General features: G+C 46.4%; 1 protein-coding gene across 1 annotated transcript in view; it reads right to left on the reverse strand.

Annotated features, from left to right (window-relative positions):
* Positions 1-6,424: 6,424 nt before the first annotated feature.
* Positions 6,425-17,162, reverse strand: part of LOC115083209 (zinc finger protein OZF-like) — a 38,053-nt gene continuing 27,315 nt past the window's right edge. Inside the window, exon 4 of the mRNA XM_029587015.1 lies at positions 6,425-7,449. Coding sequence (XP_029442875.1) covers positions 6,425-7,449 — 1,025 coding nt within the window. The remainder of the gene's footprint in view (positions 7,450-17,162) is intronic.

Below are 17,162 nucleotides of genomic sequence, written 5' to 3' on the forward strand. Positions count from 1 at the left end.
CCAGTTTCTTTAGTTTGCTGCCGAACAGGAGGGATCCTTTGAAGGGCATCCTTGTGAGGCGCGTTTTGGAAGATGCGTCGGCTGACCAGCTTCGGAGCCAGAGTTGCCTTCTGGCCACCACCGCAGCTGACACTCCTCTGGCCGCTGTGCACACTAGGTTGGAAGCAGCGTCCGCGAGGAATCATACTGCTGGTTCCATGTATTCTCCCGGGGTGTTGTTCCTGGTTTGTGATAAACAGACACGTGTCACCATGGTGCAGCAAGCTGCAATTTGTAGAGACATAGCGGCTACGTCAAATGACTGTTTGAGGATGGACTCCAGACGCTGGTCATGTGTATCCTTGAGCGCAGCTCCTCCCTCTACTGGGATAGTGGCGCAGACCATGGCATCCACTCTTGGGCATGCGAGATCTTTGGTTGCCGGGTCCAGGGGATAAAGGGCTGCCAAGGCTCGTCCCCCTTTGAATGTGGACTCTGGAGCACTCCATTCCAGGTCAATCAGCTGTTGTTCTGCTTGTAACAGAGGGAAATGTTGAGAAGTCTGTCGTGGACCCTCCAGCAGGGGGTTCGGTTTAGGTTCCCTGAAGTCCCTGGGCCCGGGATAGCGAGCTCCGTCGGGCATTGATTGACCAGGTCCGGGAGCTCATCCTTTGTGAAGAAGCGTCTCATGGTTTGGTGAGGCTCTGTCCCTGGGGAGAGCTCCCCCTCTTCTACGGGTTCGGCTTCCTCTTCAGAGATGTCAGAGTCCCCATAGGTGGGGCTTCTGGGTAGTGGAAGCCTGTGCCTAGGTCTTGAATGGCCTGGGGCATGAGGATCCTCCAGTGGAGCATGTGGCTGGACAGCCAGAGGTTCAGTTTGCATTTGAACAAAGGTGTGAATCCCTTTGAAGAACTCAACCCATAAGATCGAAGCTGGGTCAAAGCTGAGGGGCGCTGGATCCTTGGGGTTCCCCGTCTGTGGGGAGGTCCCTCTGGCTAGGTCCGGGGTACCCCGAGGAGCTAGAACTCGGCCCTGGGTGGAACTGGCCCTGAACTGGATCTCCCAGGGCCTCCTCGCACTGGGTGCACAGGGCGTCAGCCTCCTCGCTTTGTGCGGCTCTGATGTGGCATGCTGGGCAGAGGCCTTGAGCTTTTATCTTTGTTTCTGGAAGTGCCATGGCTGTCAGCGCGTAAACTCTTATGCACACTGGTGCGCTTAAGGTAAGCGTGTAGTTGTGCGCCCAGCCGTACACATGCGCCCGGCTGTGCGCGCGTAACTTATGCGCGCAAGACTTGATGTGCGTGTAAGGCTATGCGAACATGTGCTTTGTGCGCCTAGGTCGAAGTTGTGCGCTCGGGCCAAGCGGCGAATGGTGCTGCAAACAGGGCCAAAACGGCGACGGCGAGCACACGGGCAATATGGCGACCCCCTCGGAGAGAGTCTCCACGTGGGTAGACCCTTGGAAATAACCGGGGTCTGGCCCTGCTAGGGCGGATCAACCCGGTGGCACTGGTCCCAGTCGGCGACCTGTGCTCCTCCTCGATCCTCGGAGACCAGATTCAAGCAGAAGATTTCTACCTTACCTTGTCTTCGGTGCTTCCCGGACGGTCTCTGGCTGCTGGGGGAGAGGGCAAATACCTTCACCGCCGCACTCGAGGATGCACCCGCTGCCTCTCAGCTGCACCCGAGGTTCGGGGGCTAGGTCCTTGCCGCGATTCGGCCGCCAAACCAAGGCTTACCTCCAAGGGACCACGGAAATCACCTCGGGAATCTCAACTGGGGGAGGGACCCTAGGGTATCACCGCAGGAGAGCGGGGCTCGTCTTCAGGTAGGTTTGTTCTTAAAAATGTGGATTTTCTTCTTTGAATTTGTTCGAACGCTGTGAGAGCGTGCAGATAGTCCCTAACTGCTATGGAGACGGAAAATACTGAAGAGCTGCACTTCCTGCAGGGATATATGTACTAGGAGCTGACATCAGATTGAAAGCTGATCAGTCTCCAACTGATAGCAGGAGTACACTATACCCATTGGTCCTGAGTCCATCTGCTACACGCTAGGAAAGTTTCTTTCTGTAGTATCTTGTTTTATCAACACTGACCTTTTTTTTTCCTTCTCTTTTCAGCTTCTTTAGAAAACCAAGGCAGCCTCTTTTTCCTTTCCTTTATTTCCTTTCCTAAATTTAGTTGCCCGTATAATTTTAGTTTTGACCACTGCTCTTCCACTTCCCCTTGAGGGAATTCTCCCATTTTAACAAAAGTTAGTTTTTCTGAAGTCTAGGACCCTCACACCGTTGAATGAATCGTCTCCTGTGCTCTAATACTGAACCACATCATCTAGTGATCACTGGCTCCCAGATTGTCTACAACATCAGCAACACCGTCCCCACTGGTAAGCACCAGTTCCAGTTATCCCCCTACCATATGGATTTCATTACGATTTTAAGTTCTCTGGGGTAGGGACTTTTACTTGACTAAGGAAAGAAAAATGCTGCATTCAGCCTTGATCTCAGTGCTTTACAGTCCCCGGGTGCACGCGACAATTTATTTTCTGGGGTTTGTGGCAACTGTAAATGCAATTCCTTTCTTCAACATCTGGCGGGTTGGGCTCTTCTGGCTGCCACAGCCCCAACTCTCTTCTTTGGCAAATAGCAGGACAGGCTCTTCCAGCTACATAAGTGACTTTCCTCTGTAGTGCCTGACAAAAGCTCCTTGGACCTCTCCACAACTCGCCTTTCACTCTACAGCCAGTACAGCTTATGTTGCCAGCCACAACTTTGCAGATGGCTCCTCCATCCATGTGACATGTAAATGCACAAGAGGACAAGCTTTAAATGTGAGACCTGTGATGTCTGCAATGCTCAGTCACCCACTTTCTGGGGAAGAATTTAGGCCTGGTTTTTATTGTTGCTACAGACATTATGATACCTGTACTGCTGATTTAAAATGAAAGAAAGAAAATGCCACCATATGCAAGGATATAAAAGTTAATAAAATTGGAAATTGTGTAAAGCCATCTTTACAAAATGATCCATTTCTGGAGTTACAATATGTAAAGTTACAAACTGACAACTTAAAAAAAAAATTGTTTTAGTAGGAGGTCTAATCATAGCCAACGCAAGATGGTTCATTAATACCCTGCCTCTTTGAGGGTCTAACTCCCTTCCTCCCTATATCCAACAAGTTCTTAATCTTAGCCAAAAGGCCCATAAAGGGACAGTCCTCAGTTCACAGCTGAGACCCTGCACTCTAAGATCATCCTTCTCTAAACCCAGGCACTCTCACATAAGAGCAGAATACGGAAACTTGGCCAATTTATCTGTACCCAGCATGTTCTAGTCACACACATGGCAGCGACATCTGTAGAAATATCTGTGACCTCAGGAGGAGGATTCCTCAGACCTGGGAGGCACTGAGACCACAGATTCATGCAGTAGTACCCAATTAGATTCAGCAGGGTGAGCATGTTACTAATTATTCCAATGTCAGCTACACAATTAACCAAAACTTAGACCTGCAAAGTCCTACTGCTTCTTCAACAAAACAAAGATACGTAAACATTTCCTTTCACTTGGCTTTCATTTCTTCTGTTAGGTAACAAATTGTACATCTGATTAGTATGGTCCTACTCCTAGAACACTGTAATAAGAAAGCAGCAACAAAAGTCCAAAGTCTACAACAGCAAAGTAGTATGGAAATGCCTACCAAGGGCAGGGACTAGCTCTGCCAGACAAAGGAAAAACTTTTCTATCATACAATTCACAGGGCAGGGACGAGATGGAGGAACAAAAAAAATACAAAAGTTGATGGAGCCTACAGGCAAAAAAAACCAAACAAACCCCAAGATGGGGGTGACACTCCAGTACAAGCCATCTAAGGAAGTCTATGAGTGGGATTTGTGTGCACATAGAGGGATAGGTTGTGGACCCCTCTGAAATACATTCTAACTCTAAAGGGCAAAAAAAATAAAATATTGGACCTTCTGTGGGTCACCTAATTGTTGGACAATGTCATGAAAAATACATTTGGGATACAGACCTGGAAGCAATGTCATGTGGTGGAAGGCCTGGGATAAGTATGGAGGAACCTTAGTTGCCCCCCAAAAAAGTGACGAGGCAGCAGAAGCACAACCTAGTGGCAAGTGTTTAAAGTGCCCTTTGCAAACAATTAAGTGGTAAGTTTTGGGGATATCAGAATGAACGCAAAGTGAGTCATCTAAAACATTAGGCGTCCAAGCAGAAAAGCAGGCAGCCCTGCCGCCAGGTCACTCGGGCATGCTGTGATGACAATCAACTAGCAGCTAGGTCTGTCTGGCAGATTGCAAATACAATAATTACTAGAAGACATAATGGACAAGCAGGTGCTTACATAGCTGGGTTTGTCTTGCAGGCTACATACCCCTCGTGTTGATCGGGTTTGGTATGGCAGGTTGTTAGTGGTTGTGCACCATCCAGAAAGGCCACAGGGACCTAGGAAGCCAGATGTTTGGGTAAAGATCATGCTGGTGTTGGTAGCAATTTGGATTAGAGAGGGGCTTTGTTGTGGGTTTTTTTAAATATGTATCTACATTTGATATTTCACCTTTTTCCAAAGTTGATCTCAAGGCAGATTATGAATTTAAATGAAGAGGCATTTACACAGCTTACAATCAAAATAAAGTTACAATTAGAGTAGCAATGAGACCCAGCATAGGGGACTTTTTTTTTTTTTTATATATAACTTGGAGTCCCCTACTTGTCCCTGTTGTGTATAACACAGTTCCTAATTAGACATGGGAGAGGGTGCGGTCTATAAACTAAATAAGAGAGCTTACATGCTCATCTACCCAGGGGTACAAAGGAGGATGGCGGCAAATACTGTCTTGCATAAGGAGTGATATCCTACAAGTGGTCATGCCTATTGGCTGGCAGCTGGGATATATCCTCCGCAGTGTGGAGAGCAACAACTACACACAGCACTGAGAGACAAGCAACCTATCATCATTATGGTACCATGTTACTACATAGTTGCGTCATAAAAGGGGTAACATTTTGGAGGCCTGCCCAGAATTCTGAATTCGGGGCCACTGTTCATCACAATTTTTATTAAGATATAGATATAAATTGGCACTGTATCTTCCGAGGATGGTAAGACTCCTGCCAGCAACCCATTAGGGACAGTGAGTCAGCGCTGGCATTCTCAGATTTGGAGCGCAGGATGGTCCATTTATAACAGATCGGGCTCTGTTCCCAGTCGCAGAATGCTGGTGTGCTGCGCTGGGCAGCATCCTTTTGCTTTGAGAGCAACACTCATGCCAGCCTGTACTTGCAGATTTCCTCAAAACTAATGTGCTTCCGAGTCCTGTACTCGGAAGCATATTAGTAACTTGATACTCAAAGGGAGTATCAAGTTACACTCCCTTTGATCCTCCTAGTGACACTTAAACCAATTGGGACTGTTTCTTTCTGCCACGTTTTCCTGGTCACCGATCACATCTCTTGGTACTTGGTCTTCCCGTAGGTAGTAAAGAAGCACTGTTCAAGACAGAATTCTTTTACTTTAGCACAGTCATCCTCTATTTTGAAAAGTAACCAGTGAAGCAGGCTTGGTAGCAGAGGCAGAGTGGTTGGTCCGGGAGGATGAGATGCAAGGTAGAGGGAGGAAAAAAAAAAAAAAAAAGTGAATGAAGGATTTTTGTTAGGAGTCAAAGCCATTTGTTTCCTTTAGCACATTAGGCCTGCTTTGTCAAGGTCTTTTCCCACAGATACAGAATGGGAGAAGCGCCTCCAAGAAGCTAGCCCTATGTCTGGTGTTCTGGCATCAATTAGTGCAGGAATACTGCATGCGATCACATCTCCATTCTCACTAACTCAAGCTGCTTCCTGGTCCTGGGATTCACAGAGTACAGAAATATTAAAGCAGCAGAGATATATACATTTATCTAGATGTGTTTCCTGGCTCTATAGTCCTGCGTCTCCCTTTCTTTCAGTTCTCATATGCTTTATTTCTTGTATATGTACATTCTTTCAGAATAAAAGGCATGCACATTTTCTTATGGCTGCAATCCACTTCTAAAAATCACTTTACACATTTGCTCTAATTATCTGTGCTATATTGATGCTGTGTGCATGTCCGTGCGATGCCTGCAGGGGGCTCTGATGAAGGTATACTAATCAGCCGTCTGAAATATCAGTGTGATGGCTGCATGTGGCTTTGAGGAAAATCTGTTCCTTCAGCTGTCTGCTGCATCCATCCTTTCCTTGCATCCATGTGATGCCTTTTTGAATCTTTTCATACAGATACAAATGCTGCTTGAGTGTCACTGGGGATAAAAGATGTGGTTTTGCTCTGCGTTGGCGACTCCACACTCTGGGTTTCTCATAGGTGCCACAATAGAAAGGGGCCTTATCTTGGCACAGCAGCACACTGGGCCCCCTCTCTGCCCTCTAGCTCTGCTGCCAAGACTATTCTTAATACAGCCATCCCGCATGTGTAGTTTGGTGCTTCGTAAGGTGAGCCCTCTGGCTAAAGCTTTTCCCACATTGCAGACACATAAACGGTCTCTCCCCAGTGTGAGTTCTTTGGTGTGTCTGAAGATTGCCCTTCTGACTGAACCTGCTCCCACATTCAATGCACACAAACGGTTTCTCATGACTGTGGGTCCTTTGGTGAGTCGTGAGGTTGATCTTCCCGCTGAAACTTTTCCCACATTCTATACAGATAAATGATCTCTCGCCTGTGTGTCTCTTCTGGTGCGTTATTAGATTTCCCTTCTGAATGAAGCTTTTCCCACACACAGTGCACATAAATGGTTTCTCTCCAGTGTGCGTTCTTTGGTGGGACATTAGGTTTCCCTTCTGATGGAATCTTTTCCCACAATAAGGGCACCCAAAGGGTTTCTCTCTCGTGTGGGTTTTCTGGTGGATTAAGAAAGACTGCTGATAACTAAAACTCTTTCCACATCTTCCACATATATACGACTTTTCGTCTGAGTGGGTTTTCAGGTGTGTCATCAAATTTCCCTTCTGCACGAATCCTTTCCCACATTCAGGACAAGTAAATGGTCTCTCCCCAGTGTGCGTTCTCTGGTGCACCCTGAGATTTCCTTTCTGAGTGAACCTTTTCCCACAGTGATTGCATGCAAACAGGCGTGCCGCCCCGTGGACTCTCTGGTGCCTTTCAAGAATGACGCCAGCCTTAAAGCTCCTCTCACATTCAGCACAGGTGCAGGGTCTCTCCATTGCCCATCTTGTCCGATGCTCGGAGAGGTGTGTGAGCTGGCTGAAACTTTGCCCATACTCTGCGGCATTACACAGGGCAACCCAGGCAGCATTTGTCTCATGCATTTCTGCTTGGCAGTGATTTGCAAGCTTTCCTGCAACATCTGGAGGTTGAAGAATATATTCTCTCTTTGGTAATATATGGGAAGGCTCCAGTTTCACACAACTCCCCTGCTGTCGCTGAAGCTTCGGCCTCCTCCTCCAACATCCATCCACTGAAACAAAATATCAGAGGGCGGGAATTATTTTACATCCGTCATCCAGCAAATCTAATATAAGGCTTAAAGCAGGAAACAGTCAAATGAAAAAGCAGCAAATCTTGCCATCCAGCACTAAACACTGGAAAGCCAGGATGCCTTGAAAATAGCAAGGTTAATACAACGCCACCAGGAAAAAAATCCCAGGCCCTACAGTCTGTGGCGAGTAGCTGTATCAACAAGCTACAAATAGAATTTGTCTCATGCTCAGGATCCAAGCCAGTTCATGGTCCTATCCTACCGGGCAATCATGTTTTGAGCCCAGCGCTGGCTTTCTCCAAGGGGCTGGGAGCAACCATTTTGTGCAGAGCAGCAATGTCAGCATGCCCTGTCCCTGCTATGGAAGAGCCCAAAAAGCAACAAGGTAGGCAATCCAGTAAAGCCGTGAGGAAACAACAAAGAAGTGGATGCCACAGAGAAGTCTTTTCCAATTCTTTAATAAAAGGAGACGTGTGATATTGTGTAAAACTGCCCGACTCTGGCCGAGTTTCGCCACAATTAGTGGCTGCCTCAGGGGCCTTTGTTTACACGTCAGCACAGACTGTCTCCACTCACATCAGTTCAAGTGGAGACAGTCTGTGCTGACGTGTAAACAAAGGCCCCTGAGGCAGCCACTAATTGTGGCGAAACTCGGTCAGAGTCGGGCAGTTTTACACAATATCACACGTCTCCTTTATTAAAGAATTGGAAAAGACTTCTCTGTGGCATCCACTTCTTTGTTGTTTCCTCCTGCTATGGAAGAAGCAGCTCATACTTCATACCCGTGGCAAGGAGCAAAACAAACAAACAAAAAAAAAAAGTACACACATACTTTCGCTTTTTAAAAAATACCCATAGACTTTATCCCAAGGTTGGACAGTTTGACGATTGCTGCCCCAAAAGCAGTAGCTGGGAGTTCTCACTCAAGAAAACTCACTCCCAATATATTGCGGGGGGGGGGGGGGGTTCTCCAAATAACTGCCAGTGGATGGAGGATGATAGAAAGCTGCCTCTGTAGAGGATGACTACCCAGAAAAAGGCAAATCATACAAGACTTGAGAGAAGATTAGCCAAACAATTGAGTTCTCAGCCTTGTGTGCTTGCAGGTAGACAGGGACATGAGATAAAGATTGATAGCTGCTCCTTATCTTTTTGTAAACTCACTGTAAGGCACAGCTCTTGCTTAACTCCCACTGCAAATTGATAAAGAGATTTAAAGCAAAAAAAAAAGTGTCCAACCTGAACTTTGATAAGGTGGCTTAGGGGTTGGTTTTCAGAGAGTTGTGTGGGAGGAGTAGCCTAGTGGTTAGAAGAGGACTGAGAACCAGGGTTCAAATCCCCCTGACACTTCTTGTGATCCTTGGGCAAGTCACTTCACCCTCCATTGCCTCAGGTACAAACTTAGGAAACTATTTACTAAAGATTTTCTCCCATTGTGTGTACACAAAAAAAAAAAAATGCTTAGGCAGGCTGTAAGCCCGAAAGGGACAGGAAAATATTTTATTTATTTAAAGACTTATATACCGATAACCGTTTGCACATCGTATCGGTTTACATGGAACATTGTGATTCTATAGTGTAGAATAACATTTACATGGAATGATTGGTAGCATATAGAGTTAACATATATAAAAACAAAACTATATACATATTGATAAATAAGGCGAGAATGAAATCAGGATATGTATACTGTACCTAAGGGAAAATTGGTTCTTACCTGCTAATTTTTGTTCCTATAGTACCACAGATCAGTCCAGACTCCTGGGTTTTGCCTCCCCCCCAGCAGGTGGAGACAGAAGTTTTTGATTGACACTGCCACTTAAGTTGAGTGCATCAGTATTGAACTGTACCCAAGCCAGATGAATAGAAAAAAACACAATCAATATGAACTATGTACAATTTCCCCTGAAAGAGCAGAGGTTAGAAGAAAACCTTGGAAATTCAATAAGAACCCTTGCCCGCACAACACACCTGCGCGGGACCAGAACCTGAAGGCAAACGCTGATCGAGTGGACTCTCAAATTCCCCTAACCCAGACTGGGCGGGACTCTGGACTGATTCGTGGTACTACAGGAACGAAAATTAGCAGGTAAGGATCAGTCCACAGACTCCTGGGATGTACCAAAGCTTCCCTATGCCTGGCGTGACCCTGAGTCCTGCTCAAAGAACATTTTCACCAAAGTCCCCTGGATGTCCAGGCCCCAGAAACAGACGATAGTGTCTGGCAAATGTGTGCAAAGATTTCCAAGTAGCCGTCCTACAAATTTCTTGGGGCAACACCCGCTGACACTCAGCCCAAGAGGCTGCTTGCATTCAGGAAGAATGAGCACAAAGCCTAACAGGCATCAGCCGACCTTTAGCGATGTACGCAGAGCTGACAGCCTCCTTCAACCACCGAACAATAGTGGCCCTAGAAGCCTTAAGCCCTCTCCTGGGGCCACTCCACAGCACAAAGAGACGATCTGACAGGCGGAAACTGCTGGTAACCCCCAAGAAACGTAAAAGGGCCTGCTTTACATCCAATCTTCGTAAATCTCTGGACTGAGGAGTAGAAGAATCCAAATCCGGAAAGGAAGGAAGCTCCACAGACTGATCCAAATGAAAAGAGGATACCACTTTGGGCAGAAAAGAGGGAACCATTCTCAAGGATACTCCAGTATCAGTAATCCTCAAGAAGTATTCTCTACAGGATAAGGCCTGAAGCTCTGTCACCCGCCGAGCTGAGGATATAGCCACTAGAAAAATCACTTTCAAAGTCAGATCCTTTAGAGTTGCGCGCTTCAGAGGCTCAACGGGGACAAATACATGGTCCTCAAAACCAGAATGAGACTCCAGGAAGGACAAGTATTCCGGACAGGAGGACGCAAATGCTTCACCTTCCCCCCCCCGAAGGAACGCACAATGTCCGGATGTGCCGCCAAGCGAACACTGCGCACACAACCCCAAAGGCAACCCAGGGCTGCTACCTGAACTCTCAGGGAACTAAACGACAGGCCTTTAATCAGACCATCTTGCAAAAAGGCTAAGATATCAATCACGGAGGCATGGGTGGGGTCCACCCTGTGCTCCATGCACCAAGAATCAAACACACCCACACCCTGACACATGCCAGGGAAGTAGAGGTTTTCCTGGACTGCAAAAAAAAGAGTAGCAATCATGGCATCCAAGTAACCCTTATTCCATAGGCATTCCCTCCCAAAAACCAGGCCACTAGACAAAAGCAATCTGCCTCTTCCAAACAAACAGGGCCTTGATTGAGGAGATTTGGCAGGAGCTGAAACCGCAAGGGGCCATCCACCGCCAGGTTAATCAGGTCCGCAAACCATGGCCATCTCGGCCATACCAGCGATACAAAGATTACGTCCCCTCGGTGGGCTTCTACCTGACGTAACACCTTGTTGATTAGCGGCCACGACGGAAACACTTACAGCAGGACGTTCGGCAGCCAAGGGAGGACTAGAGTGTCCACCCCCTTCTGCTCCCATCTCCCGACATCGACTGAAAAGCCTCGGGGCCTTGGTGTTGCGGAAAATCGGCATCAAATCCATGTAGGGCTGACTCCACCTGCGGCATATCAAGCGAAAAGCTTCCTCCGAAAGCTTCCACTCCCCGGGATCCAGCTGGTAAAAGCTCAGGAAGTCCACTTGAATGTTGTCCAAGCCTGCAATATGAGAAGCTGCTATCCTCTCCAGATGCGGTTCCACCCAGCAGATCAAATCCTGGGCTTCCAGAGCTACTAATCGGTTCTCAGTGCCTCCTTGGCGGTTTATGTAAGCCACATCTGTCACATGTCATACAGGATTCTTACCGACCTTCCCCTCACCAGGGGCAGGAGAGCATTGAGATCAAGATGTACGGCTCTGGTCTCCAATCGGTTGATGGACCACAAGAACTCTGTCACCGAACAATGGCCCTGGACTGCTTTGATCTGACAGACTGCACCCCAACCGGAGAGGCTGGCGTCCGTGGTCACCACCGTCTAAGAAAGGACTTCCAGGTCTGCCCCTCGGCAAAGCTTGTCTGGAGTGAGCCACCAGGAGATACTGGACTGCACAGATTCTGTAAGCGAAAGCGGTAGCTGGAACTGCTCGGAGATCAGATCCCAACGGGATAGTAAGGCTGATTGAAGAGGCCTCATATAAGCAAAGGCCCATGGGACTAACTCCAGGGTTGAAGCCATCAACCCAAGAACCTGCAGGTAATCCCAGACCCTGGGCATGCGCATGGACAACAGCAAGTGAACCTGAGCTTGCAATTTACTGATCTGCTCCTCAGTGAGTAACACCTTGCCCAACCTCATGTCCAAGAGGGCTCCCAAAAACTCCAGGGTCTGGGAGGGAAACAGATGACTCTTGGCCAAATTGACGATCCACCCCAGGGACCACAGGAGGCAAAGGACTCAATCCATCGCCTCCCGACAGAGAGACTGACTTCACTCGAATCAGCCAGTCTTCCAAATAAGGGTGCACTAGAATTCTGACCTTCTGAAGGGCAGCTGCCACCACCATCTCCTTGGTAAAGGTTCTGGGCGCTATCGCCAGGCTGAAAGGCAGGGCGCAGAACTGGAAGTGTTCTCCTAGGATCATGAATCAGAGGAATCTTTGGTGGTCGGGTCAAATCCCGATATGCAGGTAAGCCTCTGTCAAGTCCAGGGATTATAGGTACTCCCCCTTGTGGACCGCTGCAATTACCCACAGCAAGGTCTCCATGAAAAATCACGGCACCCAAATCGCTCATAACATCATAAGAAATTGCCAAGGGTCCATCAAGCCCAGCATCCTGTTTCCAACAGAGGCCAAAACCAGGCCACAAGAACCTGGCAATTACCCAAACACTTAAGAAGAACCCATGCTACTGATGAAATTAATAGCAGTGGCTATTCCCTAAGTATAATTGATTAATAGCCATTAATGGACTTCTCCTCCAAGAACTTATCCAAACCTTTTTTGGACCCAGCTACACTAACTGCACTAACCACATCCTCTGGCAACAAATTCCAGAGCTCTATTGTGCGTTGAGTGAAAAAGAATTTTCTCCGATTAGTCTTAAATGTGCTACTTGCTAACTTCATGGAATGCTCCCTAGTCCTTCTATTATTCGAAAGTGTAAATAACCGAGTCACATCTACTCATTCAAGACCTCTCATGATCTTAAAGACCTCTATCATATCCCCCCTCAGCCATCTCTTCTCCAAGCTGAACAGCCCTAACCTCTTCAGCCTTTCCTCATAGGGGAGCTGTTCCATCCCCTTTATCATTTTGGTTGCCCTTCTCTGTACCTTCTCCATCGCAACTATATATTTTTTGAGATGCGGCGAGCAGAATTGTACACAGTATTCAAGGTGCGGTCTCACCATGGAGCGATACAGAGGCATTATGACATTTTCCATTCTATTAACCATTCCCTTCCTAATAATTCCTAACATTCTATTTGCTTTTCTGACTATTGCAGCACACTGAGCCGACAATTTAAAAGTATTATCCACTATGATGCCTAGATCTTTTTCCTGGGTGGTAGCTCCTAATATGGAACCTAACATCGTGTAACTACAGCAAGGGTTATTTTTCCCTATATGCAACACCTTGCACTTATCCACATTAAATTTCATCTGCCATTTGGATGCCCAATCTTCCAGTCTTGCAAGGTCCTCCTGTAATGTATCACAGTCTGCTTGTGATTTAACTACTCTGAATAATTTTGTATCATCCGCAAATTTGATAACCTCACTCGTCGTATTCCTTTCCAGAACATTTATTTATATATATATATATATATATATATATATATATATAGCGATCAAAAAATATTGGCAATATCGTCTCTAGTGCTATGACTAGTAACCTACAAAAAACCCCCTGTACATTAATAAATGTAAGGGAGACCACTAGCACTTTTAGTTCTTTCAAAAAATTAGAAATTAAGATATTATTAAAAAATTTTTTGATTTGTTTAAATTGTTTATTGAAAACTTAATCACTATCACTATTGCACATATTGAATTTTTAACATAACACAAAGTACAAATTCACGAAGACTAACATATATACCTCTAAAATATGCCCCTCAATAATCTCCTACTGCTTGCCCTAAACTGGACCCTGTATCTCCTGATCCCTATAGATGTTATTCGGGTCTTTATAAACATATACACCTCTAATATGAAAAACTTATATATTTTTTCTTTAGATGGTAAGTCTATATTTTTTTCAAAACAGATTTTTCTTTGGTGTATGTCTATTCAACCAGTTCTTTTGTCCAAAGATGGACAAAAGAACTGGTTGAATAGACATACACCAAAGAAAATCTGTTTTGAAAAAAATATAGACTTACCATCTAAAGAAAAAATATATAAGTTTTTCATATTAGAGGTGTATATGTTTATAAAGACCCGAATAACATCTATAGGGATCAGGAGATACAGGGTCCAGTTTAGGGCAAGCAGTAGGAGATTATTGAGGGGCATATTTTAGAGGTATATATGTTAGTCTTCGTGAATTTGTACTTTGTGTTATGTTAAAAATTCAATATGTGCAATAGTGATAGTGATTAAGTTTTCAATAAACAATTTAAACAAATCAAAAAATTTTTTAATAATATCTTAATTTCTAATTTTTTTGAAAGAACTAAAAGTGCTAGTGGTCTCCCTTACATTTATTAATGTACAGGGGGTTTTTTGTAGGTATATATATATATATATATATATATATATATATATATATATATATATATATATATTGAAAAGCACCGGTCCAAGTACAGATCCCTGAGGCACTCCACTGTTTACCCTTTTCCACTGAGAAAATTGACCATTTAATCCTACTCTGTTTCCTGTCTTTTAACCAGTTTGTAATCCACGAAAGGACATCGCCTCCTATCCCATGACTTTTTAGTTTTCGTAGAAGCCTCTCATGAGGGACTTTGTCAAACACCTTCTGAAAATCCAAATACACTACATCTACCGGTTCACCTTTACCCACATGTTTATTAACCCCTTCAAAAAAATGAAGCAGATTTGTAAGGCAAGACTTCCCTTGGGTAAATCCATGTTGACTGTGTCCCATTAAATCATGTCTTTCTATATGCTGTATGATTTCGATCTTGAGAATAGCTTCCACTATTTTTCCCGGCACTGAAGTCAGGCTCACTGGTCTATAGTTACCCAGATCGCCCCCGGAGCCTTTTTTAAATATTGGGGTTACATTGGCCACCCTCCAGTCTTCAGGTACAATAGATGATTTTAATGATAGGTTACAAATTTTAACTAATAGATCTGTTTACTTTCTTCAAATCGAGGATGGACCGGAAGGTACCTTCCTTCTTTGGCACTACAAAGTAGATGGAATATCTGCCTGTTCTTCGCTCTGCAGGAAGCACCGGCACAATGGCCCCCAGTTTGCTGAGGCGATGGAAGGTCACTCACACTTCTTACTCTTTTTGCTGGTAAGAGCATGGGAAGATGAAAAAACGGTTCCTGAGAGGCCGAGCAAATTCTAAAGCGTAGCCTTGACTTATTACATCCAAGACCCACTGGTCGGATGTAATTTTGGACAATTCTTCATAAGAGAGCGCCAGATGGCCCCCTATTAGCAGCACCGAGGAGCGGCCTCACCTCATTGCGAAGATTTTGCTCCACCCACACCCTGGGTGGATTTGTCTCTGCTGGGCCGGTGGTGGCGAAAAGGTTGACTCCGCGACTGCTCGACGGTTGCCTGGCAGAAGAGCCTAAAGATCTAGATGCCCGAAATCTATGATTTCCTCGGAATCGTGCCCGAGAAGGAAAAGAAATTCTCGTTTTCGGCTTATTCTCAGGTACTCTGTGAACTTTATTCTCCCCCAGGGATTTGATCATCTCCTCCAACTCCTTGCCAAACAGCAGCTGCACCTTGGAGATGTCTGCCGCCCAATTCCTCAACCAGAGGAGCTGGCGAGCAGAAACAGCAGACATGTTTCTAGCCGAGGTCCTCAGCAGATGGTATAACGCATCTGCACTGTAATCCACCAGGGCTTCCAGCCGTTCCCCCTGGAGGGACTCCGCATCTGAGAGGGACTTATCCATTTGGAGTTGCTGCACCCAACGAAGGCCCGCTCGTAACATAAAACTGCTGCACAGAGCAGCCCAAGCTCCCAGAGCAGAGACCTTGAAAATCTTCTTGAGGTGAACTTCCAGCTTCCTATCTTGAAAATCCTTGAGCACCACAGAGTCAGTGACAGGGATGGTCGTCTTCTTAGTAACTGCGGACACTGCAGCATCCACCTTTGGGAGTCTGAGAAGGTCAAGCACATCTTCCAGAAGCAGGTATAGCTTTGTCCATGGCCCTACTCACCTTCAAACCTGTGTCTGGAGTATCCCACTCCCTGAAGAGCAGGGCACTGACTGACATGTGAAAAGGAAAAGCCGTGGTTGGATCACTGGATCCACGGCTCCCAACGCCACGCTCTCCTGGGGGGCCTCAATGCCTAGCTCCTTGAGAACTGCAGGAATCAGGGAGGCCAGCTCCTCTCTACGGAACAAACGCACCAGCCTGGGGTCATCCCCGTCCACCACTGGAGCATCCGACTGGGACTGATCGGGATTTTGGGCCCACCCCCCCCCCACCAGCCACCACCCCTGGAGGGTCTGATGGTTGTGTGATATCATGAGCCAAATCCTCAGCAGGTGGGGGCGCTATGGACCTTATGGGACGGCTAACTTTAGAGATCATTCGATTGTCGGGGGCCCTAGGCCTCGTGGGGGCCGCAGCCACCACTCTCTCCTGCCGCGGTCCCTTGAACCTCTTGGCAGCTCGAAAGTGAACGCTCAATTTTGCTGGCGTCTGTTCTCAAACCCGCTGACAGCCATGGGTTTGGAAACCGGACGCCGGCAAAATTGAGCGTCCGGTTTTCAACCTGCGAGCTGATTTTAAATTTTTATTTTTTTTTAATTATTTTAAATTATTTTTTACTTTTGGGACCTCCAACTTAATATCGCCATGATACTAAGTCGGTGGGTGTACAGAAAAGCAGTTTTTACTGCTTTTCTGTACACATTCCCAGTGCCAGCAAAAATTAACGCCTACCTTTGGGTAGGTGCTAATTTCTGAAAGGAAAATGTGCGGCTTGGCTGCACATTTTACTTACTGAAACGTGCGGGAATAACTAATAGGGCCATCAGCATGCATTTGCATGTTGCGGGCACTATTAATTTCGTGGGGGTAAAGCTAGCGCGTCGAAAACGTGCTGCCAAATGCGGGTTAACAGTGTGCTCCGCTGAAGAGCACTGTACTGTATCGGCCCGTATGAATTAGCCACTACAGCTTCCGAGTAGCCTTTGCCCTTCAGCCATTGCCTCTCAAAAGCCATGCTGCTGGAGAGAAGCTATCTGCCTGATGCAGCAGGTCCGGAAGATCCGGAAACCGAAAGGGACCTGCCTCCGCTAGATTGACCAGATCTGCAAACCATGGACGACACAGCCATTCCGGAGCTACCAGGATCACTTCTGCCAGGTGTATTTCTATTCGCCAGAGCACCTTGCCAATTAGAGGCCATGGTGGGAACACTTAGAGCAGGACATTCAACGGCCAGGGAAGAACCAGAGCATCTACTCCCTCTGCTCCCGTGTCTCTGCAGCGAGCATAGAAGCGTGGGGCTTTGGAATTCCTGAATGTCGCCATCAGATCCATGCAAGGTGTACCCCACGTGTTGCAGATGAGCTG

The sequence above is a fragment of the Rhinatrema bivittatum genome, chromosome 2, assembly GCF_901001135.1.
Source record: "Rhinatrema bivittatum chromosome 2, aRhiBiv1.1, whole genome shotgun sequence".
In the NCBI taxonomy this organism is placed as follows: Eukaryota; Metazoa; Chordata; class Amphibia; order Gymnophiona; family Rhinatrematidae; genus Rhinatrema; species Rhinatrema bivittatum.